This window comes from Manihot esculenta, chromosome 6 (assembly GCF_001659605.2).
Source record: "Manihot esculenta cultivar AM560-2 chromosome 6, M.esculenta_v8, whole genome shotgun sequence".
Classification (NCBI taxonomy): Eukaryota; Viridiplantae; Streptophyta; class Magnoliopsida; order Malpighiales; family Euphorbiaceae; genus Manihot; species Manihot esculenta.
In genome coordinates this window covers 6,258,746-6,272,721 of record NC_035166.2, presented here as the reverse complement: position 1 = coordinate 6,272,721, position 13,976 = coordinate 6,258,746, and the positions used below count along the sequence as shown (strand labels likewise).

At 32.8% G+C, this 13,976-nt stretch overlaps 1 protein-coding gene across 2 annotated transcripts; it reads left to right on the top strand.

Moving 5' to 3' along the window:
* The first annotated feature begins 9,077 nt into the window (after positions 1-9,077).
* On the top strand, positions 9,078-13,598 carry LOC110616880 (CBL-interacting serine/threonine-protein kinase 21). Of its 2 annotated transcripts, XM_021759390.2 has the most exons (14): positions 9,078-9,417; positions 9,534-9,668; positions 9,778-9,885; positions 10,084-10,155; positions 10,283-10,336; positions 10,801-10,926; positions 11,839-11,928; positions 12,013-12,138; positions 12,238-12,345; positions 12,440-12,559; positions 12,667-12,732; positions 13,032-13,106; positions 13,192-13,301; positions 13,398-13,598. In XM_021759390.2, exons 1-14 carry the CDS (start codon positions 9,256-9,258, stop codon positions 13,453-13,455), a joined length of 1,410 nt encoding a protein of 469 aa, XP_021615082.1. In that variant the 5' UTR covers positions 9,078-9,255; the 3' UTR covers positions 13,456-13,598. The 2 variants fall into 2 exon arrangements, with proteins under 2 accessions (XP_021615082.1, XP_021615083.1); XM_021759391.2 differs by lacking the exon at positions 10,801-10,926.
* Positions 13,599-13,976: the final 378 nt, after the last annotated feature.

Genomic DNA, 13,976 nt, shown 5'->3' with positions numbered 1-13,976 from the left:
AAAGAAATAAAGAGTATAGGAGACTGAAAAGGATAGGAGTATCTATCCCTTTTTCTTGGACCTCTACATTATCATATAATCAAACCAAAAAGAAGACCAATTTATTGTATTCTTCCTATAGAGTTTTAAGGCTTTTGTATGTTTTTTTCTTTGCTTATTTGTGTCTTTTTTTCCTTTTCTTGCATCTCATAACACGATTGGTAATCAATTAAATTTCTATGTTTTATGAGTTTGAAGAAAATAATAATAAAAAAAAAAGATAGAAGATAAAGAAAATATTCACCCTAAGTATTGCGGAGAGGGACAAAACAATGGAATAGATACTTTGAGAAGCAAAGCTAGGAATAAAACACCCATAGTCTTGCATACATCCAACCTCTATCAGAATGCATATTGTACCTATTGTACCTAGAAAAGAGTTGGTCATAACGGTCAAAACGACATCCTCATCTAAAAAGAACTAAATTGATATGTACTTGTATTTAAGTAATATAATTTGAAAAAAAAATAATTTCATCCGGAAATCTGCTAAGAAAATGAGAAAGGAGAAGCCTTTTTTAAAGGGGTGAAACAGAAGCTAAGAGTTATTGATCTAATTGGGAGATCTGTGGTAGTTCTGCTGTATATGGTTTATTTTTGTGTCATGGGCGGATAATTTATGTAATACCCGGCTAGACTCCGGTATCGAAATTCCTACTTTCCGGCGGAATCTCCATAGGAATCCAGAATTTCTCGGACGTTGGAGCCTTCTAGAAGGGTAAAATAAAGGTTTTCTAAAATGTTTTTATATGTTTTTATGGTTTTAATAAGAAAGAAATTGAGTTTTGAAAGAAAAGACCAAGGAAGGAAAAAGCCAGGTTCGGTCGCCGAACATTGGCCTCTTGCAGAGGCACCTTTGGCCCCCGAAGGTGGTCTGGCCAGCCACCTATAAAAGGCCCCTTGTCAGAAAATGGGCGAGTTTTCTCTCTCTATTTTCGGGCATAGGTGAGATTTCGCCCTTCCATGGTCGATTTGTTGTTTTCCTTCAATCCTTTCAAGTTTTAATGAGTTTTTATTTGGTTTTGAAGATTTTTGAGCTCAAGATCAAGTTTTGAAGCTTGGAGACCCCCGGAGCTCGTTCCTCCACATCTCCAAGTTTGGGATCACATCTCCTCTCGATCTTCAAGAGGTAAGTGTAGATCCTTCTCTTCTTTCATGTTTTAAGTAAGTTCTAAAAAGGGGGTTAAGGGTTTTGATGCATGCTTTAGAGTAGATGTAAATGTTAGGGTTTATGTTAGTTTTATGCTCAAATGTATGCTATGTGATGTTTGTTGGGGTATAGGCTAGTTTTATGCCCCTATATGCTTGAAAATATGTTTATGCATGCTTTTGTGTGTGTTGGTGTGAGTTGGGAGGTTTTGGGGTGGCTGGATGTGCATGAGAGGCTTGGGTTCTGCCCCTTGGGAGAGCCTAAGTTCGGCCGCCGAAGCCAGTTTCTGCTGCCGAACATGCCTGGAGGCAGCTTTAGGCCGCCTAAACTCGCCATCGAAAGTTTGGACTTTCGGCTCTGGAGGGGAGTTTCGGCCGCCGAACCTGCCGCCGAAGGTTTTGACTTTCGGCTCTGGAAGGACTTTCGGCTGCCTAACCCTGCCCCCAAAAGTGCCTGACTTTCGGCTTTAGAGGGACCTTCGGCAGCCGAATCTGCCGCCGAAAGTCTTCTGCCCAGCCTTCTTTTGCCTGTTTTGCATGCATGTTTTATGATGTTTTAGAGGGTTTTTGGGGAGATGTTTAGAGTTATGCTAGAGTATGTTTGGTCCCTCATTTGAGTCCACCTGTGTAGGATCGGACCTGAGGAACCGAGGTGATCAGCAGTGAGATAGCTACTTCAGAGTTAGTCCAGAGTCAGCCAGAGGTGAGTGGAACTAAACTAATCCTTTATTTCAAGAAAGCAAATGTTTTAAGTATGTTCATGCATCATGATATGTAATAGGTTGTTGGCATTAGAATTCACGAATATGATGCATTGCATTATTCATTGTGGGTGTGGATGGACAACAGGACGACCCATTAGCCCTTTAGATATTATATTATATAACAGAAGTCCTGAGGAGCCCCACCGAGGGCCGGGCACAGAGCTTATGTATGTAATAGAAGTCCTGAGGAGCTCCACCGAGGGCCGGGCATAGAGTAGAGGGATTTTTGGGTCAGTCCATCTGTGATGTAAATTGTTTGTGCTGTGACGCATTCATGAGAGCATATGTTTATTATAATGTTTTTATAGTTATGCTCACTGGGCTTTTGTAGCTCACCCCTCTCCCCTAACCCCCCAGGTTTGCAGGAGCACAGGTAGCTATGGAAAAGTCAGCAGGATTATGGTATAGTCTATGTAATAGTCTAGTAGTGGACATGAAGTGTAAGAATGATGTAATGTAATGTAAAGAAATGTATTGAGGATTAGTATTGTGCTTAGCCCTAATGTTTATGGTTAATCCCTTTTTGTACATGATCTATATGAAATGTTTTAATGATAAGAAATGTTGAACCAAGCTTGATGTATGATATGTTGACCCACTAGAGCATTTGATGAGGGCTCTAGTATGAGGTTTTATGTTTACAGTATGGTGCATGCACAGGTCAAGCTTGGTATATGTGAAAGTTTAAAATTTTTATGAAAATGTATGATCATGTATGGGATTTTATCAGGTGTACAAGATGTATAGTAGGCTTGCTACGGGTCCCGGCGACCTTATGTCGATCTGGATCCTAGCGCCGGTAGCAGTCCGGTTTTCGGGTCGTTATTTATGTCTCCTCTAATCCCATACTACATGCAACATGAAATTATATCGTTCATCACATCAAATCAAGCTTATGACACATATAGATAAAGTTTGTAATAATATATTAATTAGCAAGCTTCTTCAGTAAAAAATCAGATTTGCCATCACCCTTATCCTTCCACAAGTACAAGTACCTTCCAACCACTCATTTGCACTTTTTGTTTCTATCATTTTTGCATATTGAATTTCAATCACAATCTAAGTTATTGAAAGATGACTATATCAATTAATTCATCCAACCAAAGAAAATGACTATCAATTTGAAAGTTGATGAAGACAAAAAGAAGCTCCCTTCAACTCAACCAGACTAGGAAAATCTACAAAGTCCAATATACTTTGTGTTCATTTGATTAAACTTTTGTCACTCTAAAACCAGGAAAATCTACCAAGTCCGATATACTTTGAGTTCATTTGATTACACTTCATCTAAATAATCAAGTGAAAATAAAATGTAACTACCATGAAATATTTTTAAATTTAAGGAAGAGGTGACCATAAGCCTTGTTATCAGCACCTCCAAAATAAACATTCAGTCGAGATAAGGACCGACATCAAACTTACCCAAATTAGTCAATTTAAGTCTTTACAGTCACCATTGGTCTTCAAATGTTCATACAACGTTGTGTCACAGAATATGAATTGAACACTTAGCGTCCATTTGTTTCACATAAAACATCTTCCAAGAAAATATTTTTCATATTTCCTAAGATTCAGAACATTCAAAAAAATTAGTTAATGGAAAATATTTTTCTGGTCAAAGAAAAAATTAAGTATTTTAAGGAAAATGACTTCTTTTTAAAAAGAGTCATTTTCTGTACTTTTGGCAATTTTATTAACACATCTATATATAAATTTATTAATATATTTTATTTTTAAATTAAAATTAAAAAATAGAAAATGAGTTAGTTTTTGAGAAAATGTTTGTTTCCGAAACCTTAATACATTTCACTCAAAGAAAAATTAAAATTTCATTTTTTTTTATCAGAATGGTTTAAGCACTCATTTTAAAAAGATTCCAAGAGATACTTTACACAAGATTCCAAGAAATCCTTTAAACATGACAATTATTTCAACATCTCACCAGGAAAAGAAAAGTTCAAAATATTTAATGAATTGGAAACCGAGTTTTTTTTTTCAATATTTGGAATTATTATTGAAAATTTAATTCAATTATGGAGTAACTTATCATTGTATTGAATTTTTTAAATTTTAATTTAGCTTTTAGAATTTTTAATGAAAGACATATTGCTCAAAATATCATTCTTCTATATTTAATTTCAGAAGACCTTAATATTTCCTCCAGTTATCAGTTTTATGGATTTTCTTCAAAAGCTACTGGAATCACAAAAAACAGCCACAACACAGACCAACCAACCATCCAAAGCATTAAATAGAAAGAGTGCAAATAAATTCACTTGATGAAAAATTCACAACAAGAATGCACAACAAGGAACAATGAAAACAGCAAACAGCAAGAAAACAGCACATTATAATCACACAAAAAATTCAACAACTCATTTCAATAATCTCACATTAACATATCAATAAAATTCAACAACCCATTTCAATAATTTACACAAAAAAGAGAGCATTTGAAATCACAATCTCAAAATTAATTCAAACCTGCAGTGACTGGACCAGCGGATGAGGCGAAAATCAGCAGAGGCATGATTGAGGACGAGGAGCAGCACCGAACAGCAGAAGGACTGGACCAGCGGATGCGTCGATGAGAATTAGATGATGCAGCAACGATGACTAAAGGGAGTAGCGGAGGAAAGAGAAGAACCAACCACTACCAGCGGACGTAGCAGCGGTGTGACTGAGGACGAGGAGCAGCACCGAACGGCAGACGGACTGGACCGACGGAAGCAACGACGACGACCAGAGGGAGTGGTGGCGAAAATAGAAGAAGCAGCCACCACCAGCGGACGCAGCAACGACGTTGACAGTGGGAAGAGATGTTTTGGAAAATTTTGTTCAAATGCCGGGAAAGGAGAAGTCAATTTGTGTGATTGAGAAAGGGAAAATACAGGATTTCATATATTAGGGATTTCAATTTTAGTAACGGACACATCCATTACTAATTTTAACTTCTATAACGGATAGTTTATCTGTTACTAAATAACTGAATAGAAAACAATTTAGTAACGGATTTGTTCATCCAATACTAATTTTAGGCCCATTGAACCAATTTTGTAACGGATATGTATCCGTTACAGAATTTAGTAACGCATTAATAACAGATTATTTAATATGTTACTATTGTTGTTCTTTACATGATATCCGTTATTAATCAGTTACTAATCAGTAACAGAAATTTTCCGTTACTATTCCGATAAATTTTTGTAGTGTTGTGCTATAAATTCCAAAACCTCCCTCTCCTATATCATTCATCAATATTGCTTTAGTTCAATAAAGAGCATCGTAAAATAAAAACTAGCAGCTTCTTTCGACATATGCTTGACCTCAATATCATAAATACTAGACTTTGAAATTCCTAATCATCCCTAGATTTGTAATACCCTATCTTTCTCACTGCACCATAACCCAACTCTTTGTATTTATTCATAATTCCAATATAATCTAATTCTTGGCAATTCATCAAAAGATTGAGGACACAAGTTCTATCAATATTATTATGAGTGGGTCATTGCTAAAATTACCCCATTATGTACTTCAATAGGAAAACTATATAATATTTATAAAAGAAAAAAAAAACTTCAATCATTTGAAAAGCCTCAAAATACCAAAAGAAAAAAATATTTAAACCCCAATATGGCCATTAATAATATTAATATTAAAATATCAAATTGTAAGTGCATAATGGGGACAGATGCCTTCCAGCAGACCTTAGTTCTAGATTTGATTGATTTTGACATCATTATAGGGATGGATTGACTCTCCACTCGTGGTGTTACCTTAGATTATAGAGACAAAGTAGTTAGATTCAAAGAACAAGATGGATCAGAGGTTGTCTTTTGAGGGGACAAGTCAGGTATGCCTAGAGATTTGATATCTATCTTGCAGGCTCACATGTTGCTTAGGAGGGGTTGTCAAGGGTTTCTTATTCATGTTAGAGAATTTAACGGTCAGGTTAGGGAACCAGTTTCAGTACCTTTAGTTAGAGAGTTTCTCGATATTTTCCCAGATGAGTTGTCAAGTTTACCACCTGATAGGAAAATAGAATTTGAAATTGAACTGTTGCCAGGAATCAGACCCATCTCTATTCCTCCTTTTAGGATGACACCTGCTGAGTTGAAAGAGTTAAAGGAACAGTTATAAGAGTTGGTAGATAAAGGTTTCATCCGATCTAGTACCTCAACTTGGGGTGCTCCAGTGTTGTTTGAGAAAAAGAAGGATGGATCTCTAAGATTTTGTATTGATTACAGACAATTGAACAAAGTCACTACCAAGAATAAGTGTCCTTTACCTAGGATTGATAATCTGTTTGACCAGCTAGCAGGAGCCAGTTGTTTCTCTAAGATAGATTTGAGATTCAAGTACCATCAGTTGAAAATCAGAGGAGAAGACATGTCTAAGACAGCTTTTAAGACCAGCTATGGGCATTATGAGTTCCTAGTAATGCCGTTCAGGCAAACCAATCCCTCTGCAGCATTCATAGATCTCATGAACAAAATTTTCAAACAATTTTTATACCACTTTGTACATTGATTAATCTTCATTTCTTATGTTATTATAATAAATCTATTTTTTTCAGATGGTATGGGAGCCATATTCCGATGAAGTCCTTGTATCATTACTATTGTATTGTATGCAAGGCCGTGACATTTGGAGAACAATGGTTCTCCTAATATGCTTCCACGTGGTAGAATAACATCAACCAGATTGGGTGTTACACCAATTCGACATGCAACAACCAATACCAAATCTACCACACCTGCCAGCTAATCTTCATAACACATCTCTACTGTCATCTAATAATAATTAAATTACAGTTCATGCGCATTGGATTGCCATATGGGAAGCTAAATGACAGAGGTTGGTTGAAGCAACACTATTAGATGGGCAATTTCATTATTATGCAGAATATCTTGAATGGTACAGGAAAGTATCTCGTCAATGGATATTGCATATTGCATCATGGGGTAGCTATTGGCACAGTGATAATATTTTATTATTTAATTTATTTTCATATGTTTTATATTTATTTAAAATATCATTATTTAATTATATAATGCAAATAGGAGGATGACATCAAGAATATTCATCTGATAAATCGACAGATTCCTAATCCGAATACAGATCTTATTGAAAGACAAATAATAACCATGTTGTATACCATAAAGGAAGAGAAATGAATCACTGGGATATCTCCACCATAGCCTGCTCCTCAGGTGCAATCTATGCCAGATGACCATGCTAACCCGCCAAGGAGACCTAGGCGTAGACATAGCTCACACCAAGAAGCCGATATGATACACATACTACTATCCCGGTGAATGTCACAATTTCAGCATCTGTTTCATTCCACACCCATCGATTATTTGGTGAGGTTAGATAGTAATCAGTAGGACCTAGTGTTCTATAAGACCGTGGAGCATAATATACTACCTGGACACCTGGTGGTTTTATGCCACTACCTCATATAACCCTAAAACAGTGGTTTTTTTAGCATGTTAGTATTCAAAATCATCCATTTCAGATGTAGACCCCGGTAGACGGTAATTTTGATGCTTTTGTCCGACATGCCAGTTTCGTTAATACATTCTTTATTAAACATTCTGTAGATATTCTTTTATCCAATCTAAGAGTACAACTATTTTCTGGACATTTTATATAGTACACATCGAGACAACATTACTCTAATATTGCATATAATCGTGATTTATTTGTATCATATGATGATATCTTTTTACTATTACAATATACTGCAATGCAATACTGAGATCGGTGGCCCTTGATCTTAACATTTCCATCACCTTAACTAATATTAATCCTGCTGTTGAAGGTTACGATACAACCGGTGACCACCGGCCATATAGAATTCAACGTTGACATGAAAGAAGTGGATATCCATATAGTACGGAAAGACATTTGCATTCTACTTAGTAATATTTTTTAATTTTATCATTTGTAAATATAGTTTTTTATTTTTATTCTTTTTCACTATTTATAAGTATTTATACTATTTTATATTTTTCACGATTTATAGATATTTATATTATTTTATTTTATAAATTAATTATAATATTTATTTTAATATTATTAAAATATTTTAATAAATAATATTAAAAATTTAATATTAATAATAATATTAAGAAAATTTTTATAACAGTCTAATTTTAATATAAAAAATTTTAAATAAATACCTAAATTACTGCACTTTAAAAATATTATATTTTAAAAATGCGGTTAAATCAATACCGCACTTTTAAAGACCGGTAAGACCGGTATATTCGTACTAAAAGTGCGTGGGACTGTGTGGATCCGCACTAAAAGTGCGTGGAGAGTATTTTTCACGCAGTTTCCAGTCCACATACTTTCAGATTCTTGTAAAATGCAGTAACAATTAATTTTTTTTAAATGAAAATTTTAAATAAAAAGAGTGCAATAAATTAAAAATTTCAGACACCGCTGCACTGTAAAAATGCAGTACTCTACTACGCTGTAAAAGTGCGGTACTTTACTGTATTTTTAAAATGGAGTAGAATATCTATTCGTTTCGTTCTAATCTGAATTTTTTTTTTTAAATTAAAATTTAAAATTTTTTTATTAAATTGTCTTGAAAAGATAAAAAGCCCTTAATTTTTATTTTTTTTATATATAGCCTTATTCATATTAAGTCTCTAATACTATTAATATGTTAAAAAAATATAACCATTTAAATGATATTTTAAATAGATTCATAAACCTGAGAAATTATGAAATGGAGGTGATATACATTTTAATTGATTAAACTCAAATATTAATAAAAATATTTAGTTTAATAATTATTAAACTCATTATCGCTTGCACTACCTTGATCACGTAATTAAAAACATTAAAAAAAATGGTTTCAAATTCAAAAATCATGGTGGGTCTGCTCATAATTAAGGGGAAAATCCGGAGTATCCAATAAAATTTAAGAAAATAATAATACTGATAATTAAAAGGAGACAGCTTGAGTTAGAGTCTGTAGATGGACGTAGCATCTAACTTCCATTCAAAACGCATTCACCAACTAGCCAAACTATCAACAACTTATCTTCCGTTCCTTATCAAACACCAAACTCTTTATTATAGTTTATAATTTTCAAATATAGAACAGTTTTGGAAACGTTTTATGAGAGCCACAAGGATGGCAGAAGCAACGATCCTCCACAAGTTACCGAGTCAACTTGCTCTCAACTTCTACAGCAACTCAAAGCTGAGAAGATATAAAGAACACTTGCAAGGAGTTTAGACACCACAAGAAGAGAAGAAGAAGAAGAAATTAGAAATGGGATTTGTTAACAACATAGGGAAATATCATCTGGGAAAAACAATTGGAGAAGGAACTTTTGCTAAGGTTAAACTTGCTGTAGATAGCAACAATGCGAGTTATGTGGCAGTCAAGATCATTGATAAGCAAATGGTTGTAGAAAGCAATCTCAAGTACCAGGTGAATTTAATTTTTTTTTTTTTGGAGTTTCTTTTCATCCCACTATTTAAAATCAAGAATTTAATTTAATTTTTTTTCTTACAAAATAAATAATAATTTATTTCTAATATATTCAGGTTGTAAGGGAAATAAAAACGATGAAAATCTTAAATCATCCGAATATTGTTCGAATACATGAGGTGATTGGCACAAAGAGAAAAATTTATATAGTTATGGAATATGTATCAGGAGGACAACTGTCTGACAAGTTGGTAAGGAACTTCATCTGTGATTCAAAAATGTCGTTTTGACTCTTAACGAAGTCGTATCATATTTGCTTTTCTAACCCATTTTAATCTTTTTTTTTTTTTTTTAATTCAGTCATATTCCCAGAAACTAAAGGAATCAGAGGCAAGAAAAATGTTCCAGCAATTGATTGATGCAGTGGACTACTGCCATAACAGAGGAGTTTTTCACAGAGATCTGAAGGTCAATAAAATATACTATGCCTGGAAATGTTTGCCTAACTTGTTAAACACTTTATTTCAAATAGGCCTCCCGTTTTCTAGGAATTTGAGGAAAATTATTTAAGTCAAAGAGAAAATTAAATTATTTTTAATATTTATTTTGAAAAATGAAAATTATTAAGTTATTTTCTGAGTAGCTAACCAATAAAAATGTGAGCAGCCAGAGAACTTGCTTTTGGACAGCAAGGGGAATATGAAAGTATCTGACTTTGGTTTAAGTGCGCTGCGTAAGGTATCTATAGCCTACCAATTTTCTCTTTCCTTTATTTTTTTTTTGTGTTTCAAAATTCATGTCATACATCAGTACGAAGTCTTACACGGACGTTGGCTAAGAGAATGACTGATTGATAATTTGACAGCACGGTGACGTTCTAACTACTGCGTGTGGCTCTCCATGCTACGTAGCACCCGAGGTGAGGAGTTAGTTTTTCTTTACTTTTCTTTTCTAATTAGTACTCAATAATTAAAGCTTTTACTATAAAAGAAAAGAAGAAAGGTGGTGGGCTAACGTTCAAATTGTTTGAAAAACAGAGGAGATGGATCCGGGTTTATTTTTAATAAAACAAAAAAAATTCATTAATTAAAATAGTAGACAGAGAAGATGAATCAATTTAACTCTAGAAATACTATAAAAAATTTAAATTACCTACTAATTAAATAGCTCAGGAGTATAACAGGGCGTTTTCAAAGAAAGACTTAGGCAGCACCTAGCCATAGTTTATGTTTCTTTGTATTGTATGCAAAAATTTTAACCTAATCTTTCACCAAAATTTTATCAAATTCAACAGAAACGTATAGCTAGTCTTTATCAGACAGAAACTGAAACCTCAAATTTTGTCCAGTATTAAAGCTGACGGTTGATGTTGTGTTGAAATAGCTTCTTGCAAATAAGGGTTATGATGGAGCAGCCGCCGATGTTTGGTCTTGTGGAGTAATACTTTTTGAACTACTCTCTGGGTACCTACCTTTTGACGATCGCAATCTTGTCGTCTTGTATAAGAAGGTATAAATGACACATTTTGAAAATTTGGTATACCATGTTTAGCAAAATTCACGCCTTATTTCTAACGTGGAAAAATTTAACCCATAATATTTAACAAAATTTATAATTTAATTTCTATTTTTTTAATAAAAAAATTTAAACCTTTAAGGTTTAAATTTTTATTATATTAATAAAATAGTAAATAAATTTATTTTAGTCAATCATTTAAAAAAATTAAATTATTACAAATATTAAAATTATAAAGATTAAACTATTATAAAAAATAAAATTTAAAAGATTAAATTATTATAGTGTAATAGTAAATTTCAAGGAAAATATTATTTTATAATTAAAATAAAAATTTTAAAAATAAATTATTTCTCATTAAGTTTTTTTATTTTTTTTAATGAATTAAGTTATAGATTAGAGGCAAGCAGTATTCAGTTTAAATCAAAAAAATTGAACAAATCGATTTTATTTAAAAGTTCAATTTGATTTTTTATTTATTTCGATTCAGTTTGGTTGCATTTTTAATTTTAAAATTTTTAGTTATTTCAGTTCGATTCGATTTTAATTAAAAAAAATCAAAAAAATTGAATCGATTAGTGATAATAATATATTATTTTCAATAATATAGAGATTAAATTATATTAAAGTTAAAATATTTCAATTAAATTTAAAGTACTAAAAATAAATGATAAAAAATAAAAAAATTATTAAAAATTTAAACTAATCAAATTAAACTGAATCGATTCGATTTAATTTTTTATTAAAATCAATTCGATTTGATTTTTATAAATATCAAAATTTTAATTTTCAATTTATTCAATTCGGTTTAATTTTAAATTAAACTCACCCGAGAGGCTATACTAAATCGCAGTGGCTATATTATAAATTACGTCTAAAAAATCTGACAACTATGTCTGTGTACAGATATGTGCAGCAGAATACACATTCCCATTGTGGTTTACTGAGAGTCAGAAGAAGCTGATATCAAGGATTCTTGATCCAAATCCTAAAAGGGTATGGCCCACATAACGGTTTTAGAAATTATATATATGACCATTTATATCAAAGAAGGAATTTTGATGTATAAAATTGTTGCAGAGAATAACAATAGCAGAGATGATTGAAGATGAATGGTTTCAGACAGACTATGTGCCTTCCTTTGGATATGAATGTGATGAGAAAATCTACTTGGATGATGTTAATGCTGCATTTGATGTAATTGAGGTAAGTGCTTGTACATATGAACAAATGATTTTATCCAAGGGAAATTCTTGATTAGACTTGGTAGCCTCAAAACATATGAATGTGCTAATTCTTGAGCAGGATGATGCAGCAGAGACAAAAATGCCCAAACCCTCAAGTTTCATAAATGCATTCAAATTGATAGCTATGTCACATGACCTTGATTTATCAGGACTCTTTCAAGAACAGGCTAGTATATAATTCACTATTCTATTTTGAGTTTACCTCTTCATTTTCAACATGTCAAAATTATTTTTTAATTATTATTATTATTTTCTCTTAGGAAGATAAGAAAGAGACAACAAGGCTTGGATCCAAGCATACAGTAAATGAAACCATAAAGAAAATAGAAGCTGCTGCATTGGATTTAAGCCTAACAGTTGAAAGGATGAACAATTTCAGGGTAACATCTAATTACATTCTTATTCTTCTTCACCAACTGAGTTTTTTTTTTTTTAATTTTTAATATTTTCAGCTGAATTAATTATTATATTAACAATCTCATCTCAGCTGAAAATGCATCCAAAACAAAAGATGACTAGATGTACCAGATCATGTTTTGACTTATCAGCAGAGGTAATTAATTCTCATATACCCTTCTAGTATATTGATAAAGAATTAGTTTCAAATCGAGAGAATGGCAATGATCTATAGTACGGTGATGAATTGTGTGTAAAAATAACTTATCAACAGAGCTACTATTTTAGTGGTAGATTCTGATATCATATTAAATTTGACCTAGATTTAATTCATCCCAAAAACTAACTTAAAAGAAGAGGAGTGTCTATGACCCATATAAGAGACACATTATCACTTTCCACGAACAGAGGTGGGATTTAACAATATACGTATATAATTGTGTGTAAAAATGCCAGGTAATTGAGGTTGCTCCCACCAATTGTGTTGTAGAAATATCAAAATCAGCAGGAGAGCTAAGATTATTCAGTGAGGTACAATTTGTAAAAGTTGATTATTATAGATTATTGAGTATGAATATGATTGAGCTTACATCATATTTTATTATTTGATTATCAGTTCTGCAAAAGCTTATCAACTACACTCACAGAGAAATCAAATACATCATTCCAAGTCTTAGACTCAGAAGCACCAAGCATTATTGACAATAACAATCAAGAAACAATAAGGTAATGCCTATTCAAAATATAGAGTCGATATAAAAATTAGTAACATGGGTTGGCAAATGAGAATGACCTAATCAATGAAACTTTTCAACTATGCAGATCAGAAAAGCAAATTGATAGAGAGAAAAATGAGCTTGGAGGCTATTCATCATCTTGATTCTTACCTTCCCTTTACTCTGGCATTCTTCATAGCAAGTCTCTGAAGGCCAAACTAAGTAAATTGTAAAGCTTTTTGCCTTCATGCAAAAAATCTGTTTTTTGCTTACTTCAAATGCTATAATGCTATGTGTTCTTTCTCAATTTTCTCTCTTTTTCATGCTTCATTGTACCATCTCAATCAAAGATATAGATTGATGTTCTGAGATTTAGAGAAGTAGGGTTTATAAGTGTGTGTAAGTTTAGTAGGAGATGTTACGTATTCCCCTTTATTCCTTTTTTCCTTCGTTCTCTAGTGGTTCATAATCATCACTCTACTACAGAGCCACCTGTTGCCACATGTTCTTGTTACGCAGATCCGTACGTATGGACATACTTACTGTCCACTCTCATCAGACGGTCATTTAATTTCCCTCCGGCGCACGTGCTAATGGAGTCGTGGTGTAGCCGGGCCTACTCTCCTAACTCTCATCACGTCACACAAATTAGGCTCTCCTCTAATGGGTCTAAGTCTTGGACTAG

What these genes read in the sequence shown, in the direction of transcription:
- LOC110616880 (XM_021759390.2), top strand. Translation starts at nt 9,256, where the DNA reads ATGGGATTTGTTAACAACATAGGGAAATATCATCTGGGAAAAACAATT. An exon ending in CAGGACTCTTTCAAGAACAG is followed by an intron (nt 12,346 to 12,439) that starts GCTAGTATATAA and finishes ATTTTCTCTTAG; the next exon opens with GAAGATAAGAAAGAGACAAC. An exon ending in AAAGGATGAACAATTTCAGG is followed by an intron (nt 12,560 to 12,666) that starts GTAACATCTAAT and finishes ATCTCATCTCAG; the next exon opens with CTGAAAATGCATCCAAAACA.